Below are 17,670 nucleotides of genomic sequence, written 5' to 3' on the forward strand. Positions count from 1 at the left end.
AAATGGAACAAAGCTGTTCCACAAGTGCTGTAAATAGAAGCAGCGGCGAGAGATGAAGAAGAGGAAGCCAACAAGCATGATTAGCATCTGTATGCTGGAGAGGCGGGGAGGAAAAACAAGATGCTTTGCCTCAACTAGCTTAAATCTCTATCATACAAATACTAAAACAAAACAGAATAATGCTGTATATTTGGACTTCCACAACTCTACGGTTTGGGACATGTTAGGCAATTACAACATTTTCTCAATTCCTCCAATTAGCAAGTATTTTCATTGCTCTGCTCTCTCTCCTGTAGCTGTTAAGAAACCTAAGAAGGTTTGAGAAGAACCTCAAAGCAGCCAGAAAGGAGACAGAACAAGGGAGCAGACAAAAGAAACCCCAAAGAAAGTTCCATCTTTGAAAGCACTTTAGCCAACTGAACTCTGCTTGGACCCAAGTTTCTTCCCTCCCCATCCGGGCCCTTGTTTGGTGCAAAGCTGCAGCTCAGGTCTGTCACAGCACTAGAAACTTCCCATAACAGGAAAGGAATGAATGCTGTGCTGCAATCCTATTTACAGCATAAAAACATTATGTATAAGTATCATGCCTACTGCAGCTTCCAGCTAGTCAATATCTGGGCCAACAAACAGATATAGGGAATGTTTTAAATATATATATATATTTTATATATATATATATAGTAAAAGCAGTTGACCTCAAGGCCTCCAGGCGAGAAAATTTTATAAAAAGAAATCCCTGAAAAATAAAGGAGATCAAATGTTATACAGCAGCCCAAATAGGTTCACCAGACCAGGCAGCTGGTAGTATGTCAGTATGCTCAAAGTTTGCCTGCCTTGTTTTTTTATCTCCTCAGATACAAACAGCACTACTGCATGTCTGTACTTCCATCTGTTCTTCCTGATTCGAGGTAATTAACCTCCAGAACAAGAATGTAAACTTCTAGGAATCTCAGCACATAAACTAGGAGAAAAAAATAATCCAGAATACATTTCTGTCAAGACTCAGGCACACACAAGGGTATATTCTGCTTCCGTTTCCTTACTTTCAAAGCTCTGGAATTCAACAGCTTGCTTGTTAATTTTGTGTTTTCTGTTAGGTATAACAGAGCAACAGAAGATAATGATGATATTTTCAGTCCTGCATTCATTGGGACTTAAGAATACCCACCTGCTAGATGTTTCGCTCCCATGCTCTTTTTGAAGGTAAAGGAATTCCACTATAGGGAAGTATATAAGAAAGTGCAAATTTCAAGTGACAAGTGAAAGAAATAATGGACTATTTGAGCATCCCAGCAATGACAGCCATCCCATTAAGCTCTGCCTGAATAACTTCTATAGGCACTAAAGGACAGAAATTACCTGAACTGCAGCCAGTATTCATTTTGCATTACGCTTCAAGTAAGTTTTAACAGAAATTATCCCAGAAGGGAGTACTCTTCCCTCAGAAAGGTATGGCCAGGAAATTGCCCAGTACTGCAGCAGATTGTCACAAATGGTCTTACATATTGAAAGAAATACTTTCCACATGCTAGGAGGCTTTTTGTACATTAGCTATTATATACAATAATGCTGTTCAGAGATCTAATTATGAGCTATATAAATTGTAAACCTAAAGCAGTAAAAAGACAGCAAAAAGGTTTCCCCCACTCCAGTGGAAAAAATCTGTTTTGTTATTGGCATTAAAATCAAATCAATATTTTTATCGGAATTAAAATTACTTATAAATAACTTTCAATGTTTTTGCTGGTGTTGTCTGCAAGCAGCAGCTCAGCTAAATAAAAACCTGTACTTAAGTGTCCTGTAGCTTAACATCCTTCTGGGTTACTTACCTTTGCCTCTGGAAAAGAGGTAAAAGCACCAGCAAATTATGTAAAAATTCACTGTGCTTTTGGGGAGAAATTAGCATCGGGCACCATTTTTTCTTAAAATACTTTTTCTTTTTTGGAGATGCATCACATTGAAAGGCGTCCTCATGCAGCAACCGAGGAAACACATACAAAGTGCAAGTTATTTAAAGTCCTAGTCATGTGGGGCTTCTGCTGCCTACAGGCAGGAAGGGCACAGAAACTTAGAAGAAACCTTCTAAGTAAACAGAAGGAAGAAACAATCGGAAGCAAACTCAGACGGCTACATTTAATTATTAAAAAGTTAGTGGTATATCAAGAGTTTGTTTACTAGAATTCATCCTTGTCAAACACCCTCTTCTCTCAGGTTGTTCAAGATAGTGACTATAGGAACCACAGCAGACTCAAATGTGCAAATGTTCTGGAGTAAAATGTCCTAGCATCACTGAAGGAGCACTACTTCCTCCTTTATACGCCTACTCTACCCTCAAGAGGTGTTAAAAAACATAATTAAATATTAGCCATCATTTCCAGACGTTAAGCAAGGAAGGGTGAATCACGCGGGGCTGTGCTACGCTCACATAGGGTCTTCAGAGAATCCCTCTCCTAGCATTAAAAAAAAAATAGCACCTTAAAGAGGTCCACAGCCAGTAACTGATCATTACATATTAAAACTGAGTGGTAGAGTAAGGTATGAAGAAGCAGGTAGATGTCTTCTCAGTGGACTAAAACATGAAAGGAGCTGGCTGATTCATTTCGAGCTGTTCGCCTCTCAGCTGCTGGAGGCTGCCTCGTGCTCAGCCTCGTTTGCAAAAAAGGCTTCAAGGTCCATCAGCTTCTGAATCAGAAGAGCATCTAGCTCTGCACCCTGCAGTGCAGCTCTTTTTGCTCGGGTGAAGCTACCCACTGCTTTGATTTTGCTTCGTGCCTTCCTCTTTCGGGGAACAGTGAAGTCCTGAAACTCCAGAATCCGCTTCCTCTTCTGCTGACTGACAGAGATCAAGACTCCATTTTTCACCTTGGGCTCTTCAAAGATTGTTTCCAGGCTCCTGGTAAAAGCAAAGGGTAGGACTCAGGATGCAGTTAACAACCTTGCAAGCACTTCAGAAACCAGGTAAACACGCTTCCAACTTTTACTTTTCTACATACACGTTTATCTACAGCTTACACTTCCAACACTTGCACGTTTATACTCCTAACTAGATAATTTCTTAGCAGTGCGGAGACATCTGAGTTGAACCTCTTTGTGTCCTTATTTCAATTGCAAATATTTAGTATAGAAAAAACACACTTGTGTTATGGACTTTTCTTTTTTTAAAAAAAGTACTTCAAGTATTTTTACTTGAGTAAGTAGCAATCTTGATACTCATGCAATATGTAGTTCATTGCAGTTACTTCTGTGATTTTTAGACTATTTAGTTGTCTTTGCATTTATCAAGTGCAGAATTAAATAAAAATATGTGGATGGACACTGAATGAATGAGTAGATGAAAAAAATACACAAACCTTAACTCATACAATGGCAGAATTCTTAGTTCATATCCTCCTTCACTGCTTTCTATTCAAATACTAATTTCCTTTAACTAACCACTCTGAACTAGAAAAAAATGTCAAGTGTATCTCCCTCCTTAAATTCCAGATACCTTAGTCTCCTACCACTGCCTAATTAATTTGCAGATATCTTCAGTTCTCATTAGTGAGCACAACCAACCTGGTCGGAGGAGGAGACTTATAGTTCTTGTTTGTGTAAATTTCTTCTAAACTAAATTCTTTCTTCTTAAGCCTGAGAAAGTAATGAACAAAGCAGTGAAGAAATAATTTCAAAACCATCTCCTTTCACAGCAAGCACATTTACCAGGTACAGTTTACTGTCTGTAAACACTAAGTAATTAAACTTTAATTTAAAAGACAGATTTAGGCTCTAATTAGGGCTAGAAAGAAATGAAAGATTAGGTCATAAGTACCATTCAAAGCACGTTTGAAAAGGCCTGAGTCAAGACTTGCCATTTCTGCAGAGAATGCTCCTCCTAGCGTTCTATGATGTTTTAAATAACGAAGTTCAAAATTTATTTCTTGAGACCAATTTTAATTGTTAGTTATTGATACTTTAAAATTATCAAGCTGATCTCTGAAGAAACGTATTGCTTTACCAAAACTGGCACTTCCACTCAGGAGCTAAAGTGAACAAAATACAGGATGACTGACTGCATTGAAAATAACCATCTGGCTCTGTGACTACCCACATTTATCCTGAGCTAATGTTTTTGTAAAATCATATTCCATAAGCAATTAAAGATTATGAAGAGCTCCAATCATCATTTGCATCAGGAAAACTTCCTGACAGGTCACTTCACCTCTCTGTGCTGAGTAGGAATACTGATATTTTAATGTACATTTATTTACTTGAACTAAATAAGAATTACTCAGTTTTTCTAACTCTTTATAAAATCATTCCATTGCAGCTTAGAGTTTCATGTTCTGTTTAAAAACAAGTTGGTAGTTCCAATGCTGTAGACTTTTACTTACACTTTCTCATTTGAAAGAAATTATATTCAAAGACTTATGGCCCTATCCAGTCTTTTACAGAGTCGTAGCAGTGAGGTCTCGATCTTTCCTTATAAAAGAAGCAAGCACGAGGCATTGCTCAACTAGGAGTGTACAAAACAGTGCAAATTAAAAGATACTGCTCACCTTTTTGGTCTGGGTAGTCCCATAGGAGTAAGGTTATGGTCTGGCTTGGGAACAGTTTTCCGGATTCGGATCTGGGAGACTTTCTTTGGCCTCTTTTCTGGCTCAATCTTAAAAATAAAAGAATAAAAAAATTTTAAAAAAGTCAATTTAGTAAAAGAAGTAATCGAATTACCCTGCTAGCTAAGAGAATTCCCTTTATCTAGAGTATACATTATCCTATGAAGAAGTTTTTCCTATTCCTCTGTTTCGCCACCTTTTCTCTCTGCTTCAAACAAAGAAAGGAGCTACACAGACTAGGACTAGGAGCCTGTTCTCTCTCCTGGCCTTCAGCACTAACTAGATACGTTGCCTCAACAGCAACTTCAGGTCCTTGTGGTTGACAGCTCTAAAAGCAGTAACAGCTGTTGTTCACAATATGATAATGCTATAATAACTAGTAACTATAATAACTAATAACTATGACTGTCTGTTTCCAGCATCGTAGACCAAAAAAAAAAAAACCAAACTCACTTTTTTCAGGTCTGTGTCATCTTGGGATCTAAGACAGGCTGGAACAGACGCATCAGCTTCATCAAAGGCAGGGACCTGAAGCTCCCGTGATGAAAGCCTGAGGGGAGATGACGACGGTTCTGGAAGCGAGCAAGGCTTTGGTAATGGAAGAGGGAATGAAGGTCCTAGACTATAACTGAGGAAAAAGAGGAAAAAAATTAGTAGATTGATACCTCATTTATGCAGTGGAAACATTTTGTGCTGTCAGGCAGTGTTCCTAAATTGCAGCATGGGCACAAAAGCAGTTCAAGAAGCTGCCCAAATGAACCTTTCTACCTGTCTCCGGGACCTGCATACAGCCTAGAGCTGCTCCAGTCCTCACTGGTACTGATACAACCTAAATTGCCAGTATATTCTATTTTAAAACCACAATTTTTTTTTTCCTCTTTCCACATAGTTAAAGTGTTTACAGCACTTTATAGTAACTACCAAAGGAAGTGGTTAGTCCTCCTTTTCTATCAGCCAATTTCTTTTGCACAGCTGTTGAGCAGTTTTTATTCATAGATAAATTTTCAAGATAGCTTCTATATCTGCCCTTCTGTACCGGCAAACAACAGAAGGAACTATTAACGCTTATATTAATGCTTACTGTCCAGGTACTCAAATGGAAAGAATATATACCTATCAACAAAATCATACAGTTTCAAAGATATTCATTGCACAATCAGTGCTGCAACAGAGTTGAAAAGTAACAGAATTCTGCACAGTGATCTGGGTGGTGTTTCCTGTAAATGAACACTTATCCTTTCTGTTAACTAGTCAGTTTAATTCACCAAAAATTTATCACAAAGCTGCTCTTGAAGTGAACTGCCAAAAACTGAGAGCAAGGAGTGACCCAGAGAGCATCTCTTTTTGAGGAAGCCCTACTCAGGATAAACATCAAAGCCAGGAGACTCACCCTATCTCATGAGCGGCTGCCTGCAGAGCTGCTGTCCTCTGAACAGGTAAGCGTGGTAACAGGGCACAGCTGGTTTAAAAGGAGAATTAAAACAAACAGGCAAACAAGGACACAAGTTAGATCAACACCATAACAAGAGAGAGAGAAATTTCTTAGTATAAACTTTATTCTAAGATGCTGATTTCAGGAATGGGAAGAAGAAAGACTAAAATAATACAAGATCAAGCTGCTCTACTAATAACTGAATACACTGACAGCTTGTTAAGGAAATACTCCTGTTTTCACCTTAAAGTGGTAATAATAAGAAATGAATACAGAAGGAGAGGGAGACTGTTAGTCTGAAAATGGAAGTTATTTCCATGAAAGCCTAGTTTCTTTATTCAAGAACTCCATTAAAAAACAAAAAGAAGTAACCAAAATCTTTAAAGGATTTGGCTACTAAGGAGAAAACAGTGTGCTGGCAAAAATACCAAGTATAAGGAAGACTCCCACAGGATTAACCCAGAGTCATCTCTAGATCTCATGCTCTTACTGGAATACTCTTAATTGATGGGAATAACCATTTCCATAACAGCTGGTAAACACCATAATGCTGTGAAATAAAACACAGCATGGCAGCTCTGGGTCCTTGAAGCTTAAGCTCTGCTTTTTTTCCCCATGCCATTAACAGCAAGAACAAATGGTCAGTTGGCTCTAGTACTGAGCAGCCCATTTTGTACTTGCTACTCTCCTAAATTAACAGGTACTCTTTGTAGTCAGTAGGTCACTCTTTGAAAGCAAAGAAGTTATATTCAGATCAAAATGCTACAGAATAAATGAAATCTAACCATGCTGAGAGCACAGTTAAGACAGTATATGAGAAAATCAGGACAACTGATTTCTTGCATTTGTCTTTTAGCATCAGAATTACAAAGCTTTTTTTCTTTCAGTGTTTCAGTCACTAGCCCAGAACTACTGGATTCTGCACCCATAGGGTGCATTAGAGTCCTCCTTGCTAGAGGCAGAGCTCTTTGCTTTATGCAGTACAAAGAAGTTGCAGGAGAAGAAAACAAAACCACTTTAGTAATTTGAATTTAAAAAAGTAAACAAAAAAGACAGCTTTCACTTAAAGAAGCCTCATTACTGGCAGTAGAAAGAACAGGATTTTTTTTTAGCACAGCAGTCCCTTCACATAAGTTTGGGAGGAAATAACAGCATAAAGCAGCTCCAGTCCAAGGGTAACATGCCTTAACAATTAAAAATAATCTATTTATCTCATTCATAGATGTCTTAAAAGAGTGTTGTTTTGATGAATGGCAGCAATATCTTAAATTTACTGCTCAGCTTACTGATAGTTGAAGTCTACTGATCTGATTACTTCCAGAGCACTAATCTGTAGACCACGAAGTTTAGCTTGAATTATTGTCTTGCATAAAGCAGAAAAAAAATGCAACAGAGCATCCTGCAAAACCACTGGGACCTACAGGAAATTATTCAACTTCATTCTTTTAATGCAAAGAACTTGCAGAAGGGAGTAGTTCTTTCATTAGCTCACTGAAACCTTTGGTGTACAATGGAATTTAAATTAGCAGGCTAATTACTTAGGCTGTTGGCTAAATTCTCCATTTCCACAAAACAAGACATGGCATTAGTTATCTGGCAAGTTTTCTGCTTTACGTATATCAAATTGGGAGGCAGACAAGCCAATTCAGCAATCCTTTAGAGATAATTATTGAAGAAAGGAGTTAATGAAATGGCCTTTTCTGCAGTGCTCATGAGCTTATTATACTCTGTTCAGGAATCTCAAGACTGCAGAGTTGAGCACTGAACTGCCCCATGTCTCAGATGCAGATAACAAAGATAACTTAAATATGCAACGTAGGTTTCACTGCTCTTTGCACTGGTATTGGGAGTAACAGACACCAATATCCTTTACCAACCTGCAATGGAGCTACGCTTTCTTGTGCCAACAAAGATGCCATCAAGGTATGAAGGGGTTACAGTTAACACAGACCAGCCACAGAACAATTCAAAATTTAATGATGCCCCCCAATAAGGATTCTTCCTAATGTGATATTGAGCATTGTGTAGTAGTTCAAGTAGCACTTGTGGCTGAGACCTCTGAAAAAGAAACTTTCCTACCTCAGAAATCCAGTTGCTCTGCAGTCACTCTGAATAGACCTAAAGAAGGAGCTCACCTTTCTGCATTATATTTTCTGATGCATGGGGTGTATATTTTGCAAGGGAGAAGAAAATATAGTTAGCCACTCTGCCAAAAGAGGAGAGTATTAAAGAAGCCAATGCAAATCTGTTTAAATTCAACTAACAAACTGTTCCGTAGGGAAGAATCTTCCATGGCGAGGCATTTTTGGAGCAGAGCGTGAAGATTTGGAACAGAAAAAACTGACCCTCCAGTGTAAGCTCCAAATACCCTCTCCCTCCCCAAAAGGAGCAAGTATGTATCCTACATATATATTTATATTTATTTATTCTCAGAAAGAAGTTGATGGGTTTTACCTGTTCTCGATGCCCCCACTTGGCTGCCACTTGCACTGATGGGAATGGAGAGGAGTGATTTCGGAGGGACGGGCAGAAGGACCATGCTGACTCCATATGGATAGTGCCCTGCCCAGCGAGTACGGCAATGAAGAGAAGAGGTCATCTGCTACAGAAGTTGCAAACCTTACCCCTTTCAAACCCTGGGTGAATTGGGACATAAAGAGTCTCTGGATGGTAGGAATACGACTGGTTAAGGTTCTTCGTCGTGTCCAAATCCTGTAACATCCAGGGGAAGAAAGTGCTAACACTGTCTGAAGGCCAAGCATAGAGTAACTTCTTCTTCTTTCAGCTATGGCATTTCTTCCATGGTCAGGATGAAGGGCAGCAGCCCCTGGAGTTATTAAAGAACGAGAAGAATGCAGCTCATTAGCCAGACTGGAATCTTCCTTGGAAGCTGTTGTACCTGAACAGCTCTGAGACAAGAGAAAAGAGAAGGTCCATCTTGACGGCGGTTCTGGTGCTTCTCCCCAAACCCGTCTGTGATGGACAGAGCACTGGGATACAATCCCCGTGAGGTCTGTCACAGAACTTGAGTCCAATTTTATTTGAAAAGAAATGGGGAAAACTGGGGTATCCAAGGGTGAGGATGGAGACCTGTGGCTCAAGCCTAAAAAAGGTATTTTGGTAGATTCTACAGGATAAAGTGCCAGAGACTGAACGCTGAACATCTTGGTGCACCAGCTGTCAGTCCAGTGTGAGTGTAAGTTCCTGTTAATGCAGGAAAAAGCTTCCAATAAATTTTTAGCTCTACGTTGGCTGTACCTCCCAGCCACTGGAATAATTTCAGAAGAATATGGCAGGGACTTTACATCATGGAGGCTTTTGGCAGGTGCCAGGAGTTTATTGGCCACTGCAGACAGCTTGTTTAGCAGTGCTGGTTCTTTGGTACATTTTCTAAATTTGAGGGTGTTCAGCAAACTGCTCCTCTTGGCCCTCTGCCTTGGCATAGGCACCAATCTCGTGGCCATTTCCGTTTCCATTGTTGCTGGTTTATATGCAAAGTACAAAGAATTAAGGAGCAGGTTTTCCTGCTTATGGAATGTTTCGGAGGGAATCTTCGAAGCTGAGCTTCTAATTTTGCTGCCTTTTCTTACACTTTTTGGTTGTTCTGATGTAGGAACCTTTTTGCACGCCCTTCCAGGCTGTTTTTTTAATGGAGGAAGTCCTCTTAGCTTATTTGTAGTTCCAAAGGCACCAGGGATTTCATCACATGCAGTTTCTGGGTGTAGATGGTGAGCACAAACCAAACTGTCAGAGGATAGTACTTCTTTAATGCCGGACTCTAAATTAAGGCTCAGGTTTTCTGCTTCTGAACCCCGACTCTTCAAAACCTGTGAACTAGTAACATCTGTAGTAATCTTTGGCCTTTTGACATCTTGTAAAGTGCTACGTAGTTTATTTTCACTGTTTGTAACAGCAAAAATCTCCTTTGAATGACCTTCAAACTTTGTATCTCTTGACATCACCAACTCCTTTGAAGAGCTGCGTAACAGTGTCAGGTTGGACAATGCACTTGGCTGCAGTGTGACTTTTGCTTGGTAACTTGACCTCTGTTCTTGTGCCTTGTCTGACAAAGGTGCTTCCACCTTTGTATACATTTTCTTTCGTTTAAGTGCCTGACATTTCTTTATTTGATCAAGTTTCTCTGACCTGAAAGTTTCATTTTCTTTCCAAACGGAATGAATTGGAATAGTGTCTTGGCCTTCTCTAATCTCCTTTTTATTATCTTTGCTCTGTGCATTTAAGTTGTAAGGCACACATACTTCCCTGCAAACGACACACTTTGGGGACAATTCTTTGCAACTGCTTGACTGCGTACTCATACATGGGAAAAACATGGGTGTTGCATCATACTGCATTTCCGATGAAGGTTTTGTGTCAGATAAATCCTCAGCTTGACAATCATATATCATTTCCGAGAGCTGATTGATTCTTTCCTTGATTCCTTCATCAAGAGTAGAATGTATTGGCAATGTTTTTCCAGGGGATACTTCCCTCTCCATTTTATCTTCTACACATGAATTCTTAAACTTCTGTCTACAATCATCACAATTATTTTCTGGTAAAGTTACATCCATGTCTTTTAGAGGTAGCTCACCGTCCCCGTCACCTGTAGGTCCTGCTATGCTCTGTAGACAAACTCTGGAGCTCTTGGCATCCTGCAGCAAGCCACGTGCTTTTCCATGCTCTGCAGATGGGCTCTCATATCTATGTGTTCTGCCTTTCCTCTTCACGCATGTTGTTACATAAAGAGGTTTTGTCACTGAAGAAACTTCATTAAAAATATATGTTGAAGATGAATCAAATTCCTCCGTTTGTGTATTCTCAATTGACATCCACCGCTCTTCCTTCTGAGGCAGAGAGACTCCCAAGTTCATAGCTGTGTGTGCTTCCAAATCCACATGAGTTTCTTTACTAGGCTCCAACAGTAACTGTTGGGGAGTGTTTTCTAACATAGATTTTACTCTAAGACTTGGTTTATTTTCCATCTCTGAAAATAGATTCATGTTTTCTGTCTTATCTGAAAGACTCCCATGGATTGCAGTGGAGATGGGTAAAGATGGGACATTGACTGTATTTTCTTGATCCCCCACCAAACACTCTGGCTTTGACGAAGTTTTCTGTGCTGTGTTTCCTGTGAACACTAGCAACTCTCCCTTCTCCTTCTCACAACAAACATGTTGTGAGCAATGTGTTTTGCTATAAAAGCCTTCCTCAAAAGCTCTTTTATCTTCTCTTCCATGTGCTTTCTTTGATTCTTTTAATTCATTTGTTTTTCCCTCAGTTAGTTCATCTATGAAGCACGTGTATTCTGAAAAGTCTGCATTTCCCACATGATTTAAAGAATCCAAATCCACTGTGTTATCTTCTATAGTTGCTTGAGAATGATCTTCTCTTACACATTTATCAACTAACAAAGTCAAGTTCTCACCATTTTTTAAGAGCATCTCTTCACCTTGGCTTGAATCAGTTGTTATTTTAGTGTTTTCTACAGAAGTAACTGAAGTTTGTAAAACAGGGTGTTTGTGTAAGCTTTCTGAACGCTGAGTCTCAACTTTTTCATCTGACAGCTCAACTTCATCTTCCCAAGGAGCAGATCCACCTGCTGAAGGGAAGTGTTCTTCAGAACTGACAGGCTCTTTGCTATTACATCCAAGTGAACCTTCTCCTTCCAGACTATCACTTTCTGCAGGCTTCGTTTCAACCTCATCCTTAAACAAATGACTGTTTGGGAGGTCATCACCTACATGTGTCCTCTCTGATAAAATATGGGAAGTAGTGGCAGTTGTACATTGGTCTTTTATCCTCTGATAGTTACAATTCCATGGGTCACTCTGCTCATTTTCTGAAGCAGTGACCACATTGTCTATATTCCCCAGTAAAGACATCGTGTTCTTTTGGGAAGCTTTGCTTGTCAGATTAGGGGTATCAATAGTCCTAAGACTTACTGAAGGCCTGAATTTGTCTTCTGGAAGCACAAATTCAGTGACTTCTTCCTCTGTTGCTCTAGAAGCATCAATTGATCCTTCCCCAGAAAGGTTATGCTTAGCCTTGTCTCTGCTTGAAACTTCATTAGCAGTACAAGGAGTAAGTTCATTATCATGAGGTACTTGTGAATTTTGTGCAAAAGGAGATAAAAGTATATTTAGTGAAGAAACCAACTGAGTTTCTTTGCCAATGGATAAACTGTGAATACTGTTGGCTTCTGGAGCTTCAACTAAGTTGCCAGCCAGCTCTTCTGATGTTATATTGCTCTCAGATTCCCTTTCAAGGAGCTGTAGCACAGGTGAACCTTTTTCTAACTTGCTACTGAGTTCCAGACAACCATGGTTATTAGAAATAGTGTTTTTACTGGAGGTATTATAAAAGCATACGTATGTCTGCTCAGTTTCAGGGGAAACAATGTTATTTGTTTCCATCAATGGACTATTTCCTGTTGTATCATCCTTGTGCTGATCAATGACTGCTAATTGACACTGGTCTTTTTTCCACTTACCAGCTTCTGATGGCATGATTTTTAATTTTTCTCTTGAGAAATTCTCAGGAGATGAAGCAGTGGAACTGAAAACTGAAGAACTGCAGCATTCAGATATAACATCTTCTCGAGCTTCAGGCTGAATGCTATCTCCAGCTTTATCTCCCATAGTAATTTTTCTCTGGATTTCAGCAGTGTCTTCAAGTTCAGAGCTGTATGAATTATCTATATTATTACTTATTTCTCTATGATCAGTCTTATACCTAGATAATTCTTCATTCCCTACCACCGAGGGCTGTTCTGCTGGTATGGATTTGGAGCTCTGGTTCTCTAGAACCCCAGTTTCATGATCATGATGATTTTGACTTTCCATTTTTCCACAAAGATTCTCTTCCTGGCCTTGTCTGTTAATCCTACAGACTGCAGCACTGCTGCTTTCTCCAAGGGTATTTCTGAAGTCCAGGTAACAGGTGCCTTTCTGAACAGGGCACGAAACTTCTGAAACTGCTAGGGAGACTGTTCTAGAACTCTGTATTGATGCCCTGTCAGGTTCATCATTAGGTAGACGAAGGGTTCTGAAGTCATAAACGGTCTTTCCTTCATCCTGCTGATAGCTCTGGCAAATAGCAAGTGGTGTATTGGATTCATCATCAGGAATTTCCCTGGGTAGCTTCTCTTCTCTAGTTTTCAAAATAGATACATTACTCCCTGTTGCCAACAGCATCACAGTAGGGGCTTTTAACCCATTATATTCATTTTTTTCTTGTGGATGTTCAATGGCTGATTCAACATTCCTGACTATTAAAGGCTCTGAAAAAACTAATGTGCTGGTTTCTGGAACCTTATCACTGCTCATGACTGTGTCTACAAGTGGGCATTCACTGCTCTCAGCTGGAAGATCTTTACTCACTCTGTCATTCCTGAATCCTGCTTTAGTAAACATCCTAGTCCCATCAGCCTTCATACCTTGTGCTTCTTCAGCAGGCTTTGGCAGAGTTTCAGCTGTCACCTGAACATTTGCTTGGTTTTCTTCTGCACATGAAAAATAAAGAAAGTCAGTACCACAGACTAATTTTGGAACACATTTAACTTACCATGTTCCCTTTAGCAATACATAGAGTACATGTATAGAAATGTTGGCTTGTTGCTGGTAACTCTACCACAATTCTAAAAAATAAAAAAAAAAATCTGACCAACCACCCCCTCCCAAAACACACAAAAACAAACCCCGAAACAAGCTACCAAAACATTAATGCAATAAATGTAATTTGGAAGAACATTTGTATTGAGAACTATTTCATCTCTATCCTGTATTTTTCAGGTTCCTCTCATAGCGAGTAAGGTGTAGTACAAGTCCTTTGAGTCATGACATTTAAGAGTCCTGTCCAGGGTCATTATGCTTGGTTGGAACAGTGAGGCTTAATAAAGCAGGACATGTTTTTGCATGATCTGTTCTATCTTAGAAGTATCTGTGACTTGGGTGGCCGTTTCTCTCCCTTCCTTCCTGAGCACACTCTAGTCAATAAATGAACCACAAGAAGGCAATGAAGATCTCATCCTATCCAAGTCATCGTGGATATCATTAAACACTTCAGTAAAACCACAAAGAGCTACTAAGTCAAAAATGACAGAATATTAAAAGAAAAAGAGTTACTGAAGAATATCTTCAAAATCAAAATTTTACATGGAACGTATTCATTCAAACTACTAGAGATCCTTTTATCCTTTTCTGGGGAGATTTTCAGCAAAGGACCAAAACCCTGGCACACCTTCAAACAAGTACAAATTTTTTTTTTTTGGTTTTGTTTTATGGCTCATTTCAGTAAATAGCAGTAAATACATTAATTTTGTGCAACTATAATCCATGAGTATTTTCAGTAATTTTTCAAATAAAGGGGGATCTGGAAGGGAAGCAGGAGGTACATACAGACAAACAACTAAAATATGCACCTTTATTCTTCAGAGATCCTGTCATTTGAGTGCAACAGATGCTTGAAAACTTCACCCCATGCTGATTTAAGCCAAGCTCCTCCTGAAACAAGACAGAAATACCACTGAAAGCTGATCAGTTCTCTGATGTTTTTTGCACATTCCAGGAACTCTACTTGCTCGGGTAGGTTAGTGCTAAAGGGAGAACCCACCAAAAAACTTCAGAAAATGCCAGCCTTGGAGGGAGGAGGAAACAGAACCAATTTATGCACATAAACCTCATTTTAAGATTGCCAATACAGGCAGCCTTGCCTTGCAAGCAGTTCAAACGGGCCATTCTCTTTTCTTTCTGATTCTGCCTATCACTAGCATCTCACCACAAGACAGGATGCAGCCAGAACAGATTTATATTTAGTGGCAATGAAGTCTTGTTTGCCAGCAGCTAGGATTTTAGTGGATTAAACAGAAACTATGCCAAATTTAAAACGGAAAAGCAATCCCGTTTCCAAGCCTACCACACATCCCAAATCCTGTGTAGCTCCTCAATTTATCCTTTTGTGCAGACAGAAAAGCCCTACCTCCATTACTGCATTCCCCATTCTACAGTTTATGTTGCTTTTAATTTCTAAATTTTCTGACTAATTGGACTAAACTGATACAATAATTCTTATTATTTTTCTAGAAGTATTGAAGATCAATTGGAAGAAAAGTTAAAGCAAAGATATATTATCAATGTATATTCCTTAAACACAACTTTGTATTTTCAGGCAACAACTGATTTCTCCTCTTATGTGATCAAAGTGATGAGGGATGAGGCTAAAAAAAATCATCTCCAAGAGTGAGTATTTTCAAACTCATTAATTGCAAAGATTTCATACCTGTTTGCAAAGAAAGGGTTATAGAATGGCCCAGATACTTGTTCTTCATATGTGTACTTAAAAGTTGTTAAACATCCAGTGCTTACAGAATGGTTAAGCCAAACTGACTGTGATGTTTTGAGTTTGAAGGCTAGGTCCTTCAATAACTCTGGAAAAATTAACGAATTCTAATTTCACATATACACAAGTAAACCAAACATAGCAAATTCCAGAGTTACAACTGCAGACTCTTAGCTTTTACATCCAGTAGTAAATGTAAAGTATGTATCTTACCCAGCTATTACCTAGCTGATGTATGTTTAGCCACAATACCTTTTTCTCTCCCATCTCTTGTTTCTGACAAACTAAAGAGAATTGAGTTGAAGCAGTGACTCAGCTGAGAATCAGAGTCACTAAAATTCTGTATACTGCTTTCCCTGAAAATAGTCATGCACACATTTCTGAAACCTTGAGGTAGTTAAAGGCAAACTATTTTCTAATATCAGGAATCAAAACAACTATATAAAGAGAGCCATGGGAAATCTGAGTTTTACCTAGGGAGCATAAAAAAATGCCACCTGCTGTAAAACAAACAATCAAACACAAAACAACCCCCTGCATCTTTCATAGAACATTTGGGGACTCTCTGTTTTTAATAGACTATTCTTTAGCAGCTTTTAAAAAATACTAGCATATTATTAACACATCCAATTTACTTTTCCTTAGATTCAATGAACCTTTGCGTAGAAATAGCATTTTTATAATGAGTGTTTGTTACAGAGGAAAGTGACCACATAAGCCTTATTATTTTGAAAAAAGATACTGATCTATTTATAAATGAAAACTCTAAAAATGAGGAAGAATCTGTGTTTTTAGATAAAAACAAAACCTTAGAACCCTAAATTGGAGCCCTTGTGGCATGGTAATACTACTACATGACTAAAATAACTGTGGTTTAATGATTAGTACCTTCACTGGGGAGATCATCTGTGGAATATATTGCACCCATAAGAACATGGAGCGGGGGCAAGGCAAGCTTGTTTAGTTGTTTTTTTTTTTCTCCTCCTGTTTGGGCACCTGTCTCAGTTTTTCTTCTTATTGTTGCATACCTGCCTGATACTATTCCAATAGTATTCACAAAAGTGAAAAGAAAACCCTGATATTTTAAAACCCTGTTGGTTTACTCAGTCGTAAGTACTAGCTTTAACTGAACCCTTGAAAACCAAAAGAATGACACATATTCCAGAAGAAACAAATACAAAACAGGAAACCACATGGACAGAATTCTCTCCCTAGTCACCATAATCCTAAATTCAAATTATCATGCAGCCATCAGTTTCTCTCTTACTTGTTTTGACCATAGTCTTTCCTTGGCGGTTAAAGCACAGCACTCAAGGCCCTCCTCAGCATCTCGTCCCTCCTCATCTCCTCTCTGGCATCTACCAGCAGAACAGTCCAGTTTCCTACAGTCTCTTTGGGTTTCTTCATCCTCTTCACAGTCTCCTGGCTTTACTCCCTCTTGGGAGCAGGATGCTGCCAGTCCATGAGCAATCATCATGGGCTCCTCGCCCAAACTCCCTGATTTTGGAGAGGAGGTGTCGATCCCAGCAGTCCTGCATGGCTCGGCCGGCACCGCATCCCTGCGTGCTGGGTCTGTGTCCCCAGGCACTGGCACCGTGTCCCTGGCTGCCGGGTCCGTGTCCCTAGGTACTGGTGCCGCATCCCCGGGTACTGGTACCATGTCCCCTGGTGCCGGCTCTGTGTCCTCGGCCGCCGGCTCCACGTCCCTGTGTGCGGGCCCGGCCGTGGCGACGCCGGCGCCTGCAGCTGGTCCGCGGGCCGGCTCCGCCGCGGCCACGAGCTCGGCGGGGAGGCTGCCGGGCAGCCCGGCGCGCGGCTCCTCCGCCGCGGCAGACATGGACGAGTCCAGGAGCGAGTCCAGCCCAGAGGAGAGCATCAGGGCAGCTGGGGACCTCGTAGCCGAAGCTGGTCACAGTCTAGCCTAAAACCAAACGCAGGATTAAAATCAACAGGCGTGGGAGCAATGTCTGTGTTAGACCCAAACGCTCCATCCTTCCCAACACAAACGTGTTCAACATGGGTAGCTCCAAACAACTCTTAAGAGGAGCGGAAGGCACTGGAGCCTTGACGCTCTTGGTTCAAACCAGGCGAGGAGCGTGGGGACGAGCGGGCTCCCAGCTCTCCGTTTTGCCCTCGAGGCTCTCCCGGCAGCTCCCCCGCGTCTCGGGGATCTCCGGGGCTCCTCCGCGGTGCCGCATCGCGCCGCCAGCTCCCGCGGAGCGGGGACCGCGCTGCCCTCCCCGGGGCTTCCAGGACAGCCGCCCCCAGAGCCGGCGCCGCGCACGGCGAGCCCCGTCAGCGCCGCCT

At 40.4% G+C, this 17,670-nt stretch overlaps 1 protein-coding gene across 4 annotated transcripts; it reads right to left on the reverse strand.

The window, feature by feature from the left end:
- Positions 1 to 735: 735 nt before the first annotated feature.
- PRR14L (proline rich 14 like) lies at positions 736 to 17,060 on the reverse strand. 4 transcript variants are annotated; one of them, XM_026037531.1, is made up of 9 exons: positions 16,631 to 17,060; positions 14,447 to 14,528; positions 13,463 to 13,528; positions 8,479 to 13,112; positions 5,983 to 6,051; positions 5,046 to 5,220; positions 4,536 to 4,642; positions 3,556 to 3,627; positions 736 to 2,893 (listed from the first exon to the last, which is right to left on the reverse strand). In XM_026037531.1, the coding sequence occupies exons 4-9, from the start codon at positions 12,867 to 12,869 to the stop codon at positions 2,617 to 2,619; spliced, it is 5,091 nt and encodes a 1,696-aa protein (XP_025893316.1). In that variant the 5' UTR covers positions 12,870 to 13,112; positions 13,463 to 13,528; positions 14,447 to 14,528; positions 16,631 to 17,060; the 3' UTR covers positions 736 to 2,616. The 4 variants fall into 4 exon arrangements, 3 of the variants coding, with proteins under 3 accessions (XP_025893316.1, XP_025893315.1, XP_025893314.1); XR_003249089.1 differs by lacking the exon at positions 8,479 to 13,112; XM_026037530.1 differs by having other exon boundaries at positions 8,479 to 13,525.
- Between the last annotated feature and the right edge of the window lie 610 nt (positions 17,061 to 17,670).

Source organism: Nothoprocta perdicaria, unplaced genomic scaffold, assembly GCF_003342845.1.
Source record: "Nothoprocta perdicaria isolate Ctin4 unplaced genomic scaffold, notPer1 scaffold_2, whole genome shotgun sequence".
Taxonomy (NCBI): domain Eukaryota; kingdom Metazoa; phylum Chordata; class Aves; order Tinamiformes; family Tinamidae; genus Nothoprocta; species Nothoprocta perdicaria.

Bases quoted from the DNA above. Each gene is read 5' to 3' on its own strand.
- PRR14L (XM_026037529.1), bottom strand. From the start codon at position 17,023: ATGGTACCAGTACCCGGGGATGCGGCACCAGTACCTAGGGACACGGAC. The intron at 6,052-8,478 runs GTAAAACCCATC...CTTTTAAACCAG, and splicing joins AGTGGGGGCATCGAGAACAG to CTGTGCCCTGTTACCACGCT. The intron at 5,221-5,982 runs GTGAGTCTCCTG...CTTTTTCCTCAG, and splicing joins GCAGCCGCTCATGAGATAGG to TTATAGTCTAGGACCTTCAT.